Source organism: Entelurus aequoreus, linkage group LG08 (assembly GCF_033978785.1).
Source record: "Entelurus aequoreus isolate RoL-2023_Sb linkage group LG08, RoL_Eaeq_v1.1, whole genome shotgun sequence".
In the NCBI taxonomy this organism is placed as follows: Eukaryota; Metazoa; Chordata; class Actinopteri; order Syngnathiformes; family Syngnathidae; genus Entelurus; species Entelurus aequoreus.
In genome coordinates, this window is record NC_084738.1 from 17,437,963 (window position 1) to 17,451,162 (window position 13,200).

General features: G+C 38.9%; 1 protein-coding gene across 1 annotated transcript in view; it reads right to left on the reverse strand.

The window, feature by feature from the left end:
* The window catches only part of eif3c (eukaryotic translation initiation factor 3, subunit C), a 28,008-nt gene that overhangs the window by 8,665 nt on the left and 6,143 nt on the right, over positions 1–13,200 (reverse strand). Inside the window, exons 7-17 of the mRNA XM_062055764.1 lie at positions 9,613–9,737; positions 9,342–9,472; positions 6,318–6,468; positions 6,123–6,226; positions 3,389–3,530; positions 3,149–3,280; positions 2,905–2,998; positions 2,622–2,809; positions 1,061–1,285; positions 797–988; positions 558–729 (exon numbers count right to left, since the gene is read on the reverse strand). Of these exons, the coding sequence (XP_061911748.1) occupies positions 558–729; positions 797–988; positions 1,061–1,285; positions 2,622–2,809; positions 2,905–2,998; positions 3,149–3,280; positions 3,389–3,530; positions 6,123–6,226; positions 6,318–6,468; positions 9,342–9,472; positions 9,613–9,737 (1,656 nt within the window). The remainder of the gene's footprint in view (positions 1–557; positions 730–796; positions 989–1,060; positions 1,286–2,621; positions 2,810–2,904; positions 2,999–3,148; positions 3,281–3,388; positions 3,531–6,122; positions 6,227–6,317; positions 6,469–9,341; positions 9,473–9,612; positions 9,738–13,200) is intronic.

Genomic DNA, 13,200 nt, shown 5'->3' on the forward strand with positions numbered 1-13,200 from the left:
AATAATGTTTGCCTAAGATATGAGCCCTCCTTTAAGGCAACACTTGCCTTGACCTTAGAAAGTACAATTCGAGGCCTGTAATACCATTCATCATTACATCCCTAGTCTGTGTGGGACTTAACTCCTCACTCTTGATGCTTTGCCAGGCTATGTTTTGCCTACAGCCCATTGATACATTTTTACTTTGGACCATGGGGAAAAAAAGATTGAAATGTGGGCAAAAATGTATCTTTCTCATGCATTTGCCTCCCTTTTGGAGTTTTGTGATTTCATGACATGAGAGAAAAACATCCTTCTACATGCACACATCACCACTTGTTACCCACCATTTGCTGGAAGAGCACTCCCCATCACGGAGGAATCTAAAATAGCTCATTAGCATTAAAACTGCTGTTGAAAGTCTCTCTACAAATGACTTTTCAATGGTCTAAACTCCAGCATCAAGGCTATAGGCATTGGGCAATACAATTCCAAACATCAGATTTATTTTCCACAGTATACCAAATACATTTTCAGGAAAAAAAACAGCAACAATTAAAAAGGCCAAAATGCCTTACCAAGCAGTGGCTGTCTCTCTCCCACTCGGAGCTGATGATGGAACTGCTTGCTGATCATGCGGCGGCGAGCGTCAAACTCATGGGCGGCCATGTAGGGGATTTCCAGTAGCATGGCCGACACTAGGTATACACACTCCAAGAGCTCCAGGTTGATGTGCATGTGGAACGGCACCTATGAGGGAAACAAGTGATGATCAGACAAGCCAACACAACACATTATTATATTTGTAAAGACTGACTTGTCTTCTCTTTTCAATCTTCTCCTGCTCTGCGTTCCTCTCCTGCATGTTCCTCATAAGCAAACCCTGACCCAGGAGCTCCTTGGCGCGGCCTGATGACTGGATGTCCAGCAAGGCATTGTGGGCATCTTTGATCATCCCTTGACGGAACGCACAGATGCCTAATTGGACCATGGTTCTGTTATAGAGGATCTAAGAGGACGATGTAAAGTTAGCACATTGGAAGATTCCACGGCGCGTTGCTGTGTTGTCTTTTGTGCACACCTGCACTGGTGGGTCGGCGTGCTGGATGTTGTCTTGCAGGTGGCTCATCAACATCAGATCGCGGGCTTTGTACCATCGCGAATGCAGTGCGTGGTGGTAGATGTGGCAGAGAATGGCACATGTGCGAATGCGGTCAGTGCGATCCTTGGCGTAAATGAACTTGCAGAGGCGGTCCATGAGGACGGCGCTGTCCTCGCCCTCGCTCTCCTCCTGGTCCTGTTGGTCCTGCGTGACACCAGGCATATATATCTCATAGTCGAATCATGATCAATTACAAGCTGTGTTCATATTAGGGCTGGGCGATATGGACCAAAACTGATATTGCGGTATTTTTAGTAAACGGTACTTACAGATATCTTAAAAAAAAAAAAAAAAAAGACATCGCTAAAGGTTGCCTCAGTGTTTGACGACTAGATAAGCAGTGTTGAGGACTCAGATTATTTTTGTTGTAAGTAGTAACGTAATATGTTGTTTATTCTTATAAAGTAATTAATTTGCTGTTACTAAGTCAAAGCAGTTTCGTTCATTTACGTTAGGTTTATAGCCTCACACTTGTGCGCGGGATAGATGGAGCTTCTACTCGCTCACTGCGGTGAAAGATGCAGGTTGTTAAGGTTCAAAACTACTTTTCAGCCACCCAGCCGCTAAACTACAGTCACAGGCTATGGGGAGAGGCACTTTTAAAACGACGTGTAGCTAAACATTTGACACACCGAGCAAGCAGCAGAGATAAGTCGCTAACAGAAGTGAACAACAGATAAGATTAGTGACAAATTCGCTACAAGGAATGCTTCCAACAAAAGATATAGGTTCTAAAGCAAATTGGTGCATGTGTAAATAAAGCTGTAGTCACTCACCAATCGCCAAAAGCAGTCGCTGTCCAAAGCACTGCATAACTCGGGAGTCGAGAAGTCGGCATTGCGGCCCCATATTTAAAAAAAAAAAAGTTTGATGCGCGTCACAGTACGTCATCAGAGAAGCCTCGGGATGCGGGAATGAGCCAAATAGGAATGCCCTGTGATCGCAAGTCAGGCGCAGAAGATCAAACAGCCTTAACTAAGGCACATCAAAAATACCGGTACTGTCTTAAATATATACCACTTTCTAAAATATACCGGTATTAACTATAGTACCAGTATATCGCCCAGCCCTAGTTCATATCAAGATCAAATTCATGCTTTCCCAGCAAGTTTCCATTTTGATTAATTTGATGAACAAATTCCCTTGTGAATCAATAAAGTTTGTCTAAGTCTAAATTTGTCTAAATCCAAGTCTAATTACAAACTCTGCCAGTTAAAAACACAAAATTCTATTTTTGTTTACTATGAATGCCAGTTGAAGTGAAGCTAGCAACATTTTTTGCATTGGAAAAACGGCCATCCCTCGCTACATTGCAGATTGTTTTAATATATATTCTAGTTCTGCGTTAAAGGCACAAGCAAATAAATGCCAGCTCTACGTTACAACTCGGATGAGTCTATTTTGTGGGATCTCAGATTGAAAACGGCTATAAATTCCTTTGAATAGCGTATTTCCTGGCAACAGATTTTCCTTAAATCACCTTTGTTTCTCCCTGAATGCCCAGACTGCGCCGGTGAGCCTTGTAGTCAAACTTGTAGTATGTGTGCATGATTCGCCGCAAGTAGACGCGACAAATGTCCTCCGGGGTGCCATGGCACTCCAAGTAGTTGAGGAGACGGTCCACGATGCTACAAACGCGCCCTTCATCTCTGAGATTGTCCACATATTCTAAAAGAAGAATGTACTTTTGTGAAACATCACCTTCCCCCTTATTTAAAGAGGGATAATTTAAGTTTACATTAAAAACTCAATATGTTGCTCACCTTGAGAATGAGGGTCGGTGTTCTGCATGATCTTAGTAAATTCTTTATCCATCCTCTCCACTAGAGTTAAGATGCAGCCTCGTACCCTGAAAGGCTGAGAAAGGCATAAAAACAAATCATATTATCAAATTAGATTGAGATTGTTTCTGCATTCTGGCTGATAAGCCACATTAAGTATGTAAGAATGCATGCAAAACAACAATTATCAGATCACACTTGGTTGAATAATGCCCATGAGGGATACCTGAGATTCTATGATGGCCAGGTTCTCACTGTCCTCTGCAATGTTGTCCCCAATGAAGATGTTGTTCTTGTTGGCAAACAATATGTCCAGCAGCTCCTCTATGCATTCCAGACACTTCTTCCACATTTCCGGCTGATAGAGATGGTCAAAGAAAGACAGACATTTACGTACTAAATATGTTTTTAGTAGATGAGATAAGTGTTGGTCATATTTACGACGTGTATGCGACAGTCTTCGTACCTTCATGAAGGTTGCCAGGTTGGGGTTGTAGTCGTACAGCGAAGCAATTATGTTAAACTTAATTTTGACCGTCACTCCTACACCAAGGTTATTCTCTGCAGAGATGGTTGCCAGGGCATTGAGCAGTTCAATCTGACCAGTCCTGGCAATGATAAGACAAGAAAATTATAAATTATTCACTATACATATATTAAGGATGTAACTAAACATATTTCGGGATTTAACAATATAGAAAATTCATATAATGGTTATTGTAACCAAAAGTATCACAGTTATCATCATTGCGGTATTGTTGAATGAGCTCAAAAAGTACTTATACACACACACTGAAATCTTTATTATTTTATTTTTTTAATGACTAATATAAACACACAATATACTTTCTTGGCAGAAGAAACATTAAAAATTGTTCTGGCTTTATAAGAGCCATATTTTTTTGAGTGTTTAAATATGTGTTTATCTTCATCCATTTTAATTTGTTAACGATTTAGAATGTTTTTTTATTAAATGCAAAATAGGTGTTCACTTTGCTTCACTTCCGATTTATCTGACGTGACGCAAGTTTACTTCCTGTTGAGGACACCGTCTGTGTCAACCTGATACTGTTGAGTATAGATGAATAACGTTGTACTAAGACAGCACAGCCTTTATGTTTAATGTAAATAGCTTAGTTGCGTGTGTTTATACAGGTTTAGATTGGGGACTGACGTTTCTTTATGTGGAAAGACGTTAATGTTCATTTTAGCATTTAAGCTAGCTGACAAACTAACGCTAGTCCGTACATACGTTTATCGAAGTGTGGTTATCAACAGTGTTGGGTTAGTTACTGAAAACCAGTAACTAGTTACAGTTACTAGTTACTTTATTTCAAAAGTAACTCAGTTACTAACTCAGTTACTTACACCAAAAAGTAATGCGTTACTGTGAAAAGTAACTATTTAGTTACTTTTTTTCCTTCTTTTTTTTTTAAAGCTCCCATTAATGCCCTTTTAGCCTTCATTTCAGTACTGTTATTACACTGGAGAATAATACAATCTGTTGATCAACTTGACATGCATTTGCATCACTGAACTCTGCTAAGCAATAAGGTCTACATATAACACACAAAGACAAAGATATGTTTCAAAGGTCCAACTTATTTCAGGCCAGAACAAATTGACAAAACTATTTTAAATAGCTGCAACATAACATACATAAGTAACAAACAGCAAAATAACAACATAGCTGTAAACCAAATAAGTACTTTAACTTTATTTTTACATACCAGAGCCTAACCAGGCGTTTTTTCTGTCAAGGAATTCTAATTCTGAAATAAAATCATGTCTGAAGCCCAGAACACTCTACACATTTCCCCAGTTTTAGTTTAGAGATAAGGAAATATTGGCCTGGCCCACTAGGATCCCTCTTTATGTTTGTGAACTTTATATTCTATACATTTAGAGTGATGTGATAATCAAACACTCTAGAAGTCTAGAATGAAAGAGTATATAAGAGAATTGACAGAGTGTGTGTACTATAATTCATAATAACATTGATTTTGATTCAATATTATGTTTTGAGCAATGACAGTTTAAAAGGAAAAATAACAGCTTTGTTTTATTAGTCAACATTGCAACTTTTTCTAAATTACATTTCACCTTTAAGCTTTTTTATTTCACTTTTGTTATGTTTTTGTTTATTTTAATAGTATTTTTAGAATGTGCTGTGGGCCTTTAAAACATTAGTTGTGGGCCGCAAATGGCCTCCGGGGCACACTTTTGACACCCCTGCTATAGATAATAAAAAATTAAATCTGATAAATCTATTGATAAAAACCTGAGCCTGGCGACGCATGCGTGTTAACAACTCTCTCGCTCTCTCTGCCTCCGCCCCTCCCTCACGAATGCTGCTGCGCGCACCCCTCCCCTCCCTCCCTCCCCACACACAGCGCGCCTCCTCCGTGTGACACAAGAGATTCAGAAGAACAACACCGTAGCGCTGCAATAAAACACACTCAGATCTTTTGTTTCTAGCCGATACTACATAAAAAATAACGTAAAATAACGCAGTAACGCATCATGTAGTAACAGTAACTGAGTTACTGAATATAAAAAATAACGCGTTAGATTACTAGTTACCGCCGAAACTAACGGCGTTACAGTAACGCGTTAGTCCCAACACTGGTTATCAATCACATTTTTTCGATAATATTAACATGGTAATACTAACCGTAGGGAAATGTTACCGCCGTTATCATTATTACCGTTTATCGTTAAATTCCTAACATACATGCATGCACAGTGTAGGGATGCAACAACAAAAAAATGTCATATCATGGTATTGTGACAAAAATTATCCCGGTATTGTTATTGTTTTATATAAGAAAACACAGTTGGTAGGTTCATTGTACACAATTGAATAGCTTTGTTGCTTAGAAAGCAATGTGTTCATACAAGTTTAGATTGGGGTATATTGTTTCTTAATGGGGCTTTCCCCATTCATTTTTTTTTTGCTAATTTGTTTTGTATTAATGTTAGCATTTAAGCTCGCTAGTGAGCTAGAGCTAGTTGGTCCGTGAGTGTCTCAAAGTGCGGATATCAATCACAGTGTTTCGATAATTTTAAGTTTAAAACGGTAATACTAACCGTCGAGTTTTACCACAGTTATCATTATTACCTTTTATCGTTACATCCCTGATACAGTGCTAAATTGAGACTGAACCTTCAGAAATGGTGAGTTAGATGAGATTGGTTACCGGTCTGTGGCCTTTTTGCCTCTGGCTTGCAGAATCTCATTGAGCTTTTTCACCACCACCGTCGTGTTGATCTCGGTGCCCTTTGCAAACATCTTTGGCTTCTCCTGATGATTTAAAACAACGTGCACGTGACAATAAGTGTATTGAACTATGGGTGTTACCTTCAAAAGAGGCTTGTTTGCAAGTTGTCTTTACCTTGACGAGAGGGACACCTCCCTTCACCTTCTCCCAGCCTCCTTCGCCCTCCTCCCCTCCCTCTTCCTCAGCCTCCTCCCCCAGCTTCTCCTTCTTCTTGAGCTTCTTCTTTTTCCCAACCTTTTCACCACCCTTGTCAGGCCCCTTGTCCCTGAACACAAAGAAACACCACATAAGAGAAAATGACACACCTTTATCCTCATACACAAAAGAAGAGTAGTCAACATAGTTTGGGGAATAGTACAGTGGAGCACGTTACTATCAGTGCCCCTTGGACTACCTGACTCATGCCAATATAAAAATGTATTAAAATCAAAACCAGTCTTTGCTTGCACATTTACTTGTGACTTTTGCCAGATATATGGAAAATATGACTGAGATATTTTAACCGGTGGTTGTTCCTTGACATGGTTTTCCTCAAAACCAATATTTCTCGTCATATAATATTTCAGACTTTATCCAACAGAGCTTATGCAGTAATTGACATGCAAACATTCTTTCGGTGGCCAACAATCTAAATTAATATAAAATGGGTACATTCTGTTATTTGCTGTGTTAGAATCAAGGTTAATCAACACTGCCGTGTTTTTATTTTGAAACTTTTCACTGCTTTTGCACTTAACAGGAAGTCACAGTGTGCATGTTTCAGTGATGTGTAAGGAGACGATAGTTATGTCATTGTTCCATGCTGCTGAAAGATAAAGAGGAAGTTGACAATACATGTCAACATAATCTGACCAATATTTCACAAAATTACCACAAAAGTGGTAGCCCTTGTATGACAATGCCAGTTTAAGCGGGCACGTTTTAGTAACAAGAGGACTTGAGTTTGTCGATATGAAGGAGTCGGGGTTTCCCCTACATTTAATTGATCATGGCGCCGCACCACGGCAAAATAAAAGCTGCCACACCCCAACATTTTTTTTATGTGGAAACTAATTTAAGTAATACAATGCAGGGTTTCCTGCAGCGCTTTGTTAAGGCAGCCGCCTTAACAACAAAGAGCCACCGCCTAAACTAACGCCTTAACAAGCTGTTGTGTGTGTGCGCCCCACATGAAACGGACAGCAAAGCCCTGTCTGTCTGATAGGAAGACAAGCATTATTGACCTATAGTTAACAACTAAGTTATTTCACTTGACCTTTTTCTGTGTTGATTGAGCTGTTTTTAAGCAGCAAAAAACAACATTATGTTAAATGAAGAGTTTCTTGAAGCTGTCTCTAATAGTTTATATAATAATGTAACTGCATCATAAAGCCGACATGAACTCCACGGTGTTCAGGGATGAATAGTCTCTCCTATTGCTATTGTACTATTTTTTCAGCTATAGTTACATTAATCATTAGTAATGTAGCAGCCTAGTTTTGAATGGCAGGGTCCCTGCTATCACATGTTGATAAAATCAACAACAGGCTTCCCAAATGCTGTAATAAATTAAGCATGATGAGTTGAGCATGTGGGCCCACTTTTAACTCTTTTTTTTTTCCAAACGCTTATTGCAAACACTTACTTACAGTAAGTCATTAATTTGACTTAATAAATCATTATTTTGACTTAGTAAGTCATTATTTTGACTTAGTAAATTAATAAGTCAAAATATTGACTTACTAATTCATAATAATGACATACTTAGTATCTCAGGTACCTAGGACTGTTTTGTGTTTTGTTTTTACATAACAGAAAAAATATCGGAATATATACCGTATATCGCCATTCAGCAAATGGAGTGGAAAACACAACCTAAAATTGTAGGCTTCTTCACGCGACGGAGCCGGCCTACTTCACTGCGGTCTGTAGTCTATTGGCAGCGATGAGGTGGAGAGACACCACCTTAACTAACAAATGTTCTGTGAGAAACAATGCAATGTATGAATATATATAACATATTGTCTATTATTTATGCACTTTTGGCCATAATTGCTTTGAAAAACATCTCAAATATAAAAAAGTTCCTTTGTTTTGAAAAACATGCATCTGAACCGCCTGTCAGCATAGGCACTACAGCTGGTTGCGCACCTGGTCGACCCTCGAACGGAGTTGGCACTCAGCAGTTGGCACTTCTTTTTCAAGCCCCATTAAAACTAATCTATTTTTGACAACACTACTGACAGTAACGTCTAATCTTATGCTTTGTGCGTGTTCAAAACTTAATTTGGACATGTCTGTGTGGAGTTTGCATGTTCACCCCATGAGCTTGTGGGTTTACTCCGGCTTACTCCCACATTCCAAAAATATTAATGTTAAGTTCATTGGAGACTCTAAATTGTCCATAGTTATGAATGTGACAGTAGATGGTTGTTTGCCTATATTTGGCTAGCGACCAATCTAGGCTGTTTCCTGCCTCTCACCCGAAGTCAGCTGGGATAGGCTCCAGCTTACACCCATGACCGTAATGAAAATAAGTGGTATAGAAAATGAATGAATGTACAAATTTGTTCTGTTCATTTTTGTTAGCCTGTCAATGAACTGGTCCAGTGTACTTTAGCATAAAAGACAACCATCATCCTGAATAAAATGTACTACTTTCATGTTACACCAAACTGTATTATTAATTTACATCTGTACCGAGGATGTCGTTGTGGCTTGTACAGCCCTTTGAGACAGTTGTGATTTAGGGCTCTATAAATAAACATTGATTGATTGATTGATTGATCCTACATGTATGTGTTCTACATGTGTATAATGGTGTACTTTTCTTTGTGTGCTTAGATTTACAGGTACTTCATGGACTGTATAGATATCTGGCAAACTAAATTTCAACATTAAGGGAGGGCAGAGTATAGTTTAGCCTCTGTTATATTGTACAATAAGCAACACAAAATCTAAATGAGAGCATAATGATATAAGAAAAAATATGTTAATACTAATAACACAAATTAGTTTTTAAATATATGCATACTTCTTTTAGCCTTTTTAAAGAAAATACATGCATCATTGATGATTATGCAAATTATATGATGACGTCATATTGACCATGATCAAAGCACAGGTTCCACATATAGTACTTAAATTGTTCAGACTTACTTCTTGAGGAAGACCATGGCAAGAGATGCATTTACCCCATCTCCTCCATCGGAGCTCTCACTGCCAGTGTCCACTGTGTCAGAGCCCCAGTCTTCATCGTCGTCGTCATCGTCACTAGAGGAGGACTCGTCCTGGTATAGGGCACAGAAATCACATTAGCTAACAGGTACAACACAATCTAATATTCTGTCTAAGTAGAATTAAACAATGTTTGACATAATTACGTATGAACAACTAACCCATCTTAAATTTAGACAAACGGATTTCATACCCCGGATCCTTTGGCAGGCTTGAGGAACTTGCTGGCCTCAGGCGTGGCCTCTGGCTTTTTCTTCAAGAAGGATTTGGCGGACACACCGTCCTCGTCACCTTCATCATTGCTGTCAGAGGATGAACCTAACAGTGCAAAAAACAAGATTGAATTAAAACTAACTATCAGTTGTCTTTAACAGTGTTGCCACAGTCACTTTGAAAAAGTAATCTAAATCCTTCTTTAAAAAGTAACATGGTTAGATTACAAGTGCCTTTATTAGTTGCATTTTGTCACCAGCACAGACTACAACAAACCTTAATATTGTTATCTTTAGCTGACATAAATTCTAGCTGATGTCTGTATTTCCAGCAAGCAAATAGCCATCTCTCATCACTCCAGTGTTTCTTTTGTGTTGCTCGCTGCATATTATGCATTACATTAAGGGCACAGATTTAATTTTTACCATTTTGAGTGCTCTAATACTCACATTTTTGTGATTAAATGCGTCACTGTCCACATAATTGCTGAATTTTCCACCATTGTAGAGCACAGGTGTACATTTGGTGTCACCAAGAAAAAGGTTGTCACCTTTGGTAGTTCAATAAAAATCTGTATGTTTCTTCTCGCTTTCTCCGCTCCATTTTCATGTACACCACAACAACCACTCCAACAAGTTTGTTTTTATCTTCCTGAATCCCGTCTGCACATGTGCAGTAATATAGAATAGTCCATAGGGATGATACTCGAAACCGGTTTTCCCAGTTGTTCGATAAGAAAAGAACCGAGGCCTCGGACTCGAATCTCTTTTTGAGAACCGGTACCCGTTATCGAGACCACTATAGTAAAGAAAAAGAGTTGGTTCTTTATTCGAATCCCTCGGAACGAATCCCGTCCCGACCAGAAATGCCCCTTGAGACATCACAAGAAATTACGTCACGTAGCCCAGTCATTAGGCGCAGATAGGGAAAGCAGGAAAAATAATGGACCGCGCTCCAAGGTGTAATAAAGTTCAAAACAAAAGGTATAATCCAATGAATAACTTTACTGAGAGATTTGAGCAGGGTACAAACACATGACGAACACATGACGAACACTTTTACGACCAACCGGAAACATAGCAACCAGGCTAGCAACGCACCTCCTTTACGGCAGCTGTCGCAATGTTCTTAAAGCAACCGCAGCACATACATATATATGACATCTCCCTTTTTAAACTTTTGTTTTTCTTTCCTTGTAAACAAAACAAAATCACATATGTGCTGTCTGTCTAATTATAAATAATGCAGACGAGGTGTGTTGGCTGAGTTCTTGACGTTTACTTTCACAGCGTGCTCATAAACTCATTCTTAGCTGCCGGTGGCGACATGCAACAACACTTTTCGGGGCTACCGCGCATGCTCGTCACTCCCGTTGCATGCTGGGTAATGTAGTTGTTATTTTCCCTAGCTCATAACATCACATCTTTCCCCCTATAAAGAAATATTTTAACTCAATAAAGTGTATTTCTTTTTTTAGCTTTAACATTTCATTTTTTAGCATTGTAACCACATTTGCAAACAACTTTTCTCTTCATAGAATTTTCTTTCAATGAAGAAATAAAGTGCAAAAATGTCAAAGCATCATAACAAACAGTTATGTCAAATAGCAGCAGAAGTGCACTTTTTGGAGAGCTGTATTATTTTAAGTTTTGTGCCCAAGGGACTGATTTTATTTAACACTATTATTATTTTTACACCTATAGTGATCACAGAGACAGGTTGTTTTTGTGTTACTGTATATATTTGTTTTTCTGAAAAATCCCACTTAATATACTTTGGGTAACAACAGTCAATATTTATTTATTTTATTTTTTTAGGGGGCAACAGTCAATATTTATTTATTTATCAGATTTTATTTTTTTCTTATATAATAACAGTGAGCTTTTTTTTTGTTTTTTGTTTTAAAAGTGAGCTTTTGTTAAACCAAATATTGTGTTTTTTTCCATATACAACAACCTATCTGGACTCGATAAGATAATCGATAAGGAATCGGTTCGATAAGAGGATTCGATAATAGGCTCGAACTCGATAATTTATTATCAAACATCATCCCTAATAGTCCATTGCGTAAGAATGGAGGGGGTATCTTGTCAAAACTATCACGATTAAGCATTTTTATGTATTTATAACCTCACAAATAAAGACAACATTTTTTTGTTTTAAATAGAATAAAACTTTCTTTATCGTTTTAATTAGATATTTAAGGGATTCTAGAAATCTTGTGGCTGCAGGCAACTAATTGTCTCCATGAAGGTAAGTTTGCCCGTGGGTCTTCTCCCCACCTTACACGTGACTACATCTTGGGCTAAAAAACTGACTTGACGCATGCTGAAAACGTTTGTCGCGTACATGCCATCACTTCCTAAAATGCAAGAAGAATGCAAATACAATTATTGCAAAGGAAAATAACGCAGAGTGACTTGGTTGAGTACCGTATTTTCCGCACCATAAGGCGCCCCGTGTTATTAGCCGCACGTTTAATGAACGGCATATTTCAAAACTTTGTTTACCTGTTAGCCGCCCCGTGCTATTAGCCGCACCTACGCTACGCTAAAGGGAATGTCAACAAAACAGTCAGATAGGTCAGTCAAACTTTAATAATATATTACAAACCAGCGTTCTAACAACTCGGTTCACTCCCAAAATGTAATGTGCAAATGTGCAATCACAAAAATAGTAACACTCAAAATAGTGCAGAGCAATAGCAACATCAATAACTCAACGTTGCTCATACGTTAGTGTCACACAACACACAAAATAAACATTTAAAGCTCACTTTCTGAAGTTATTACTCATCCACAAATCCCTCGAATTATTCTTCTTCGGTGTGCTTCACTTGTTTTTTGACACCATCTGTGATGTGGACGCGCATGCAGTCGTAGATCAACAGGAACGGCGCTGCGTGAAAAAAGTCACCCGGTGTCTTCGCGTAAACGTCTATCAACCACTCGCTCATCTTTTCTTCATCCGTCCATCCCTTCGAGTTAGCTTTTATGATGACGCCGGCTGGAAAGTTCTCTTTTGGCAAGGTCTTCCTTTTGAATATCACCGTGGGTGGAAGTTTCTGGCCGTTAGCATGGCAAGCTAGAACCACAGTAGGATGACTTCTCATTCCCTGTGGTGCGAATATTCACCGTACGTGCTCCCGTTGTATCCACAGTGCGGTTCACATGAATATCAAAAGCCAGTGGAACCTTGTACGCGTGTCTCTTAGTAGGAGACATTTTGTTGTCTTTACAGAAAAACAAATGAAATTAAATATCCGCGAGCTTCTTCTTCTCCGGGGGCGGGTGCTCACCTTGGCGGTTGCTTACAGTAGAAGAAGAAGCGCTTCCTCTTCTATGGGGCGGTTGCTTACCGTAGAAGAAGAAGCGCTTCCTCTTTTACGGGGAAAAAAGATGGCGACTGTTTACCGTAGTTGCGAGACCTAAACCTTATGAAAATAAATATGAATATTAATCCATATATAAGGCGCACCGGGTTATTAGCCGCACTGTCTGCTTTTGACAAAAATTGTGGTTTTTAGGTGCGGCTTATGGTGCGGAAAATACGGTAAATTTTATCTGAT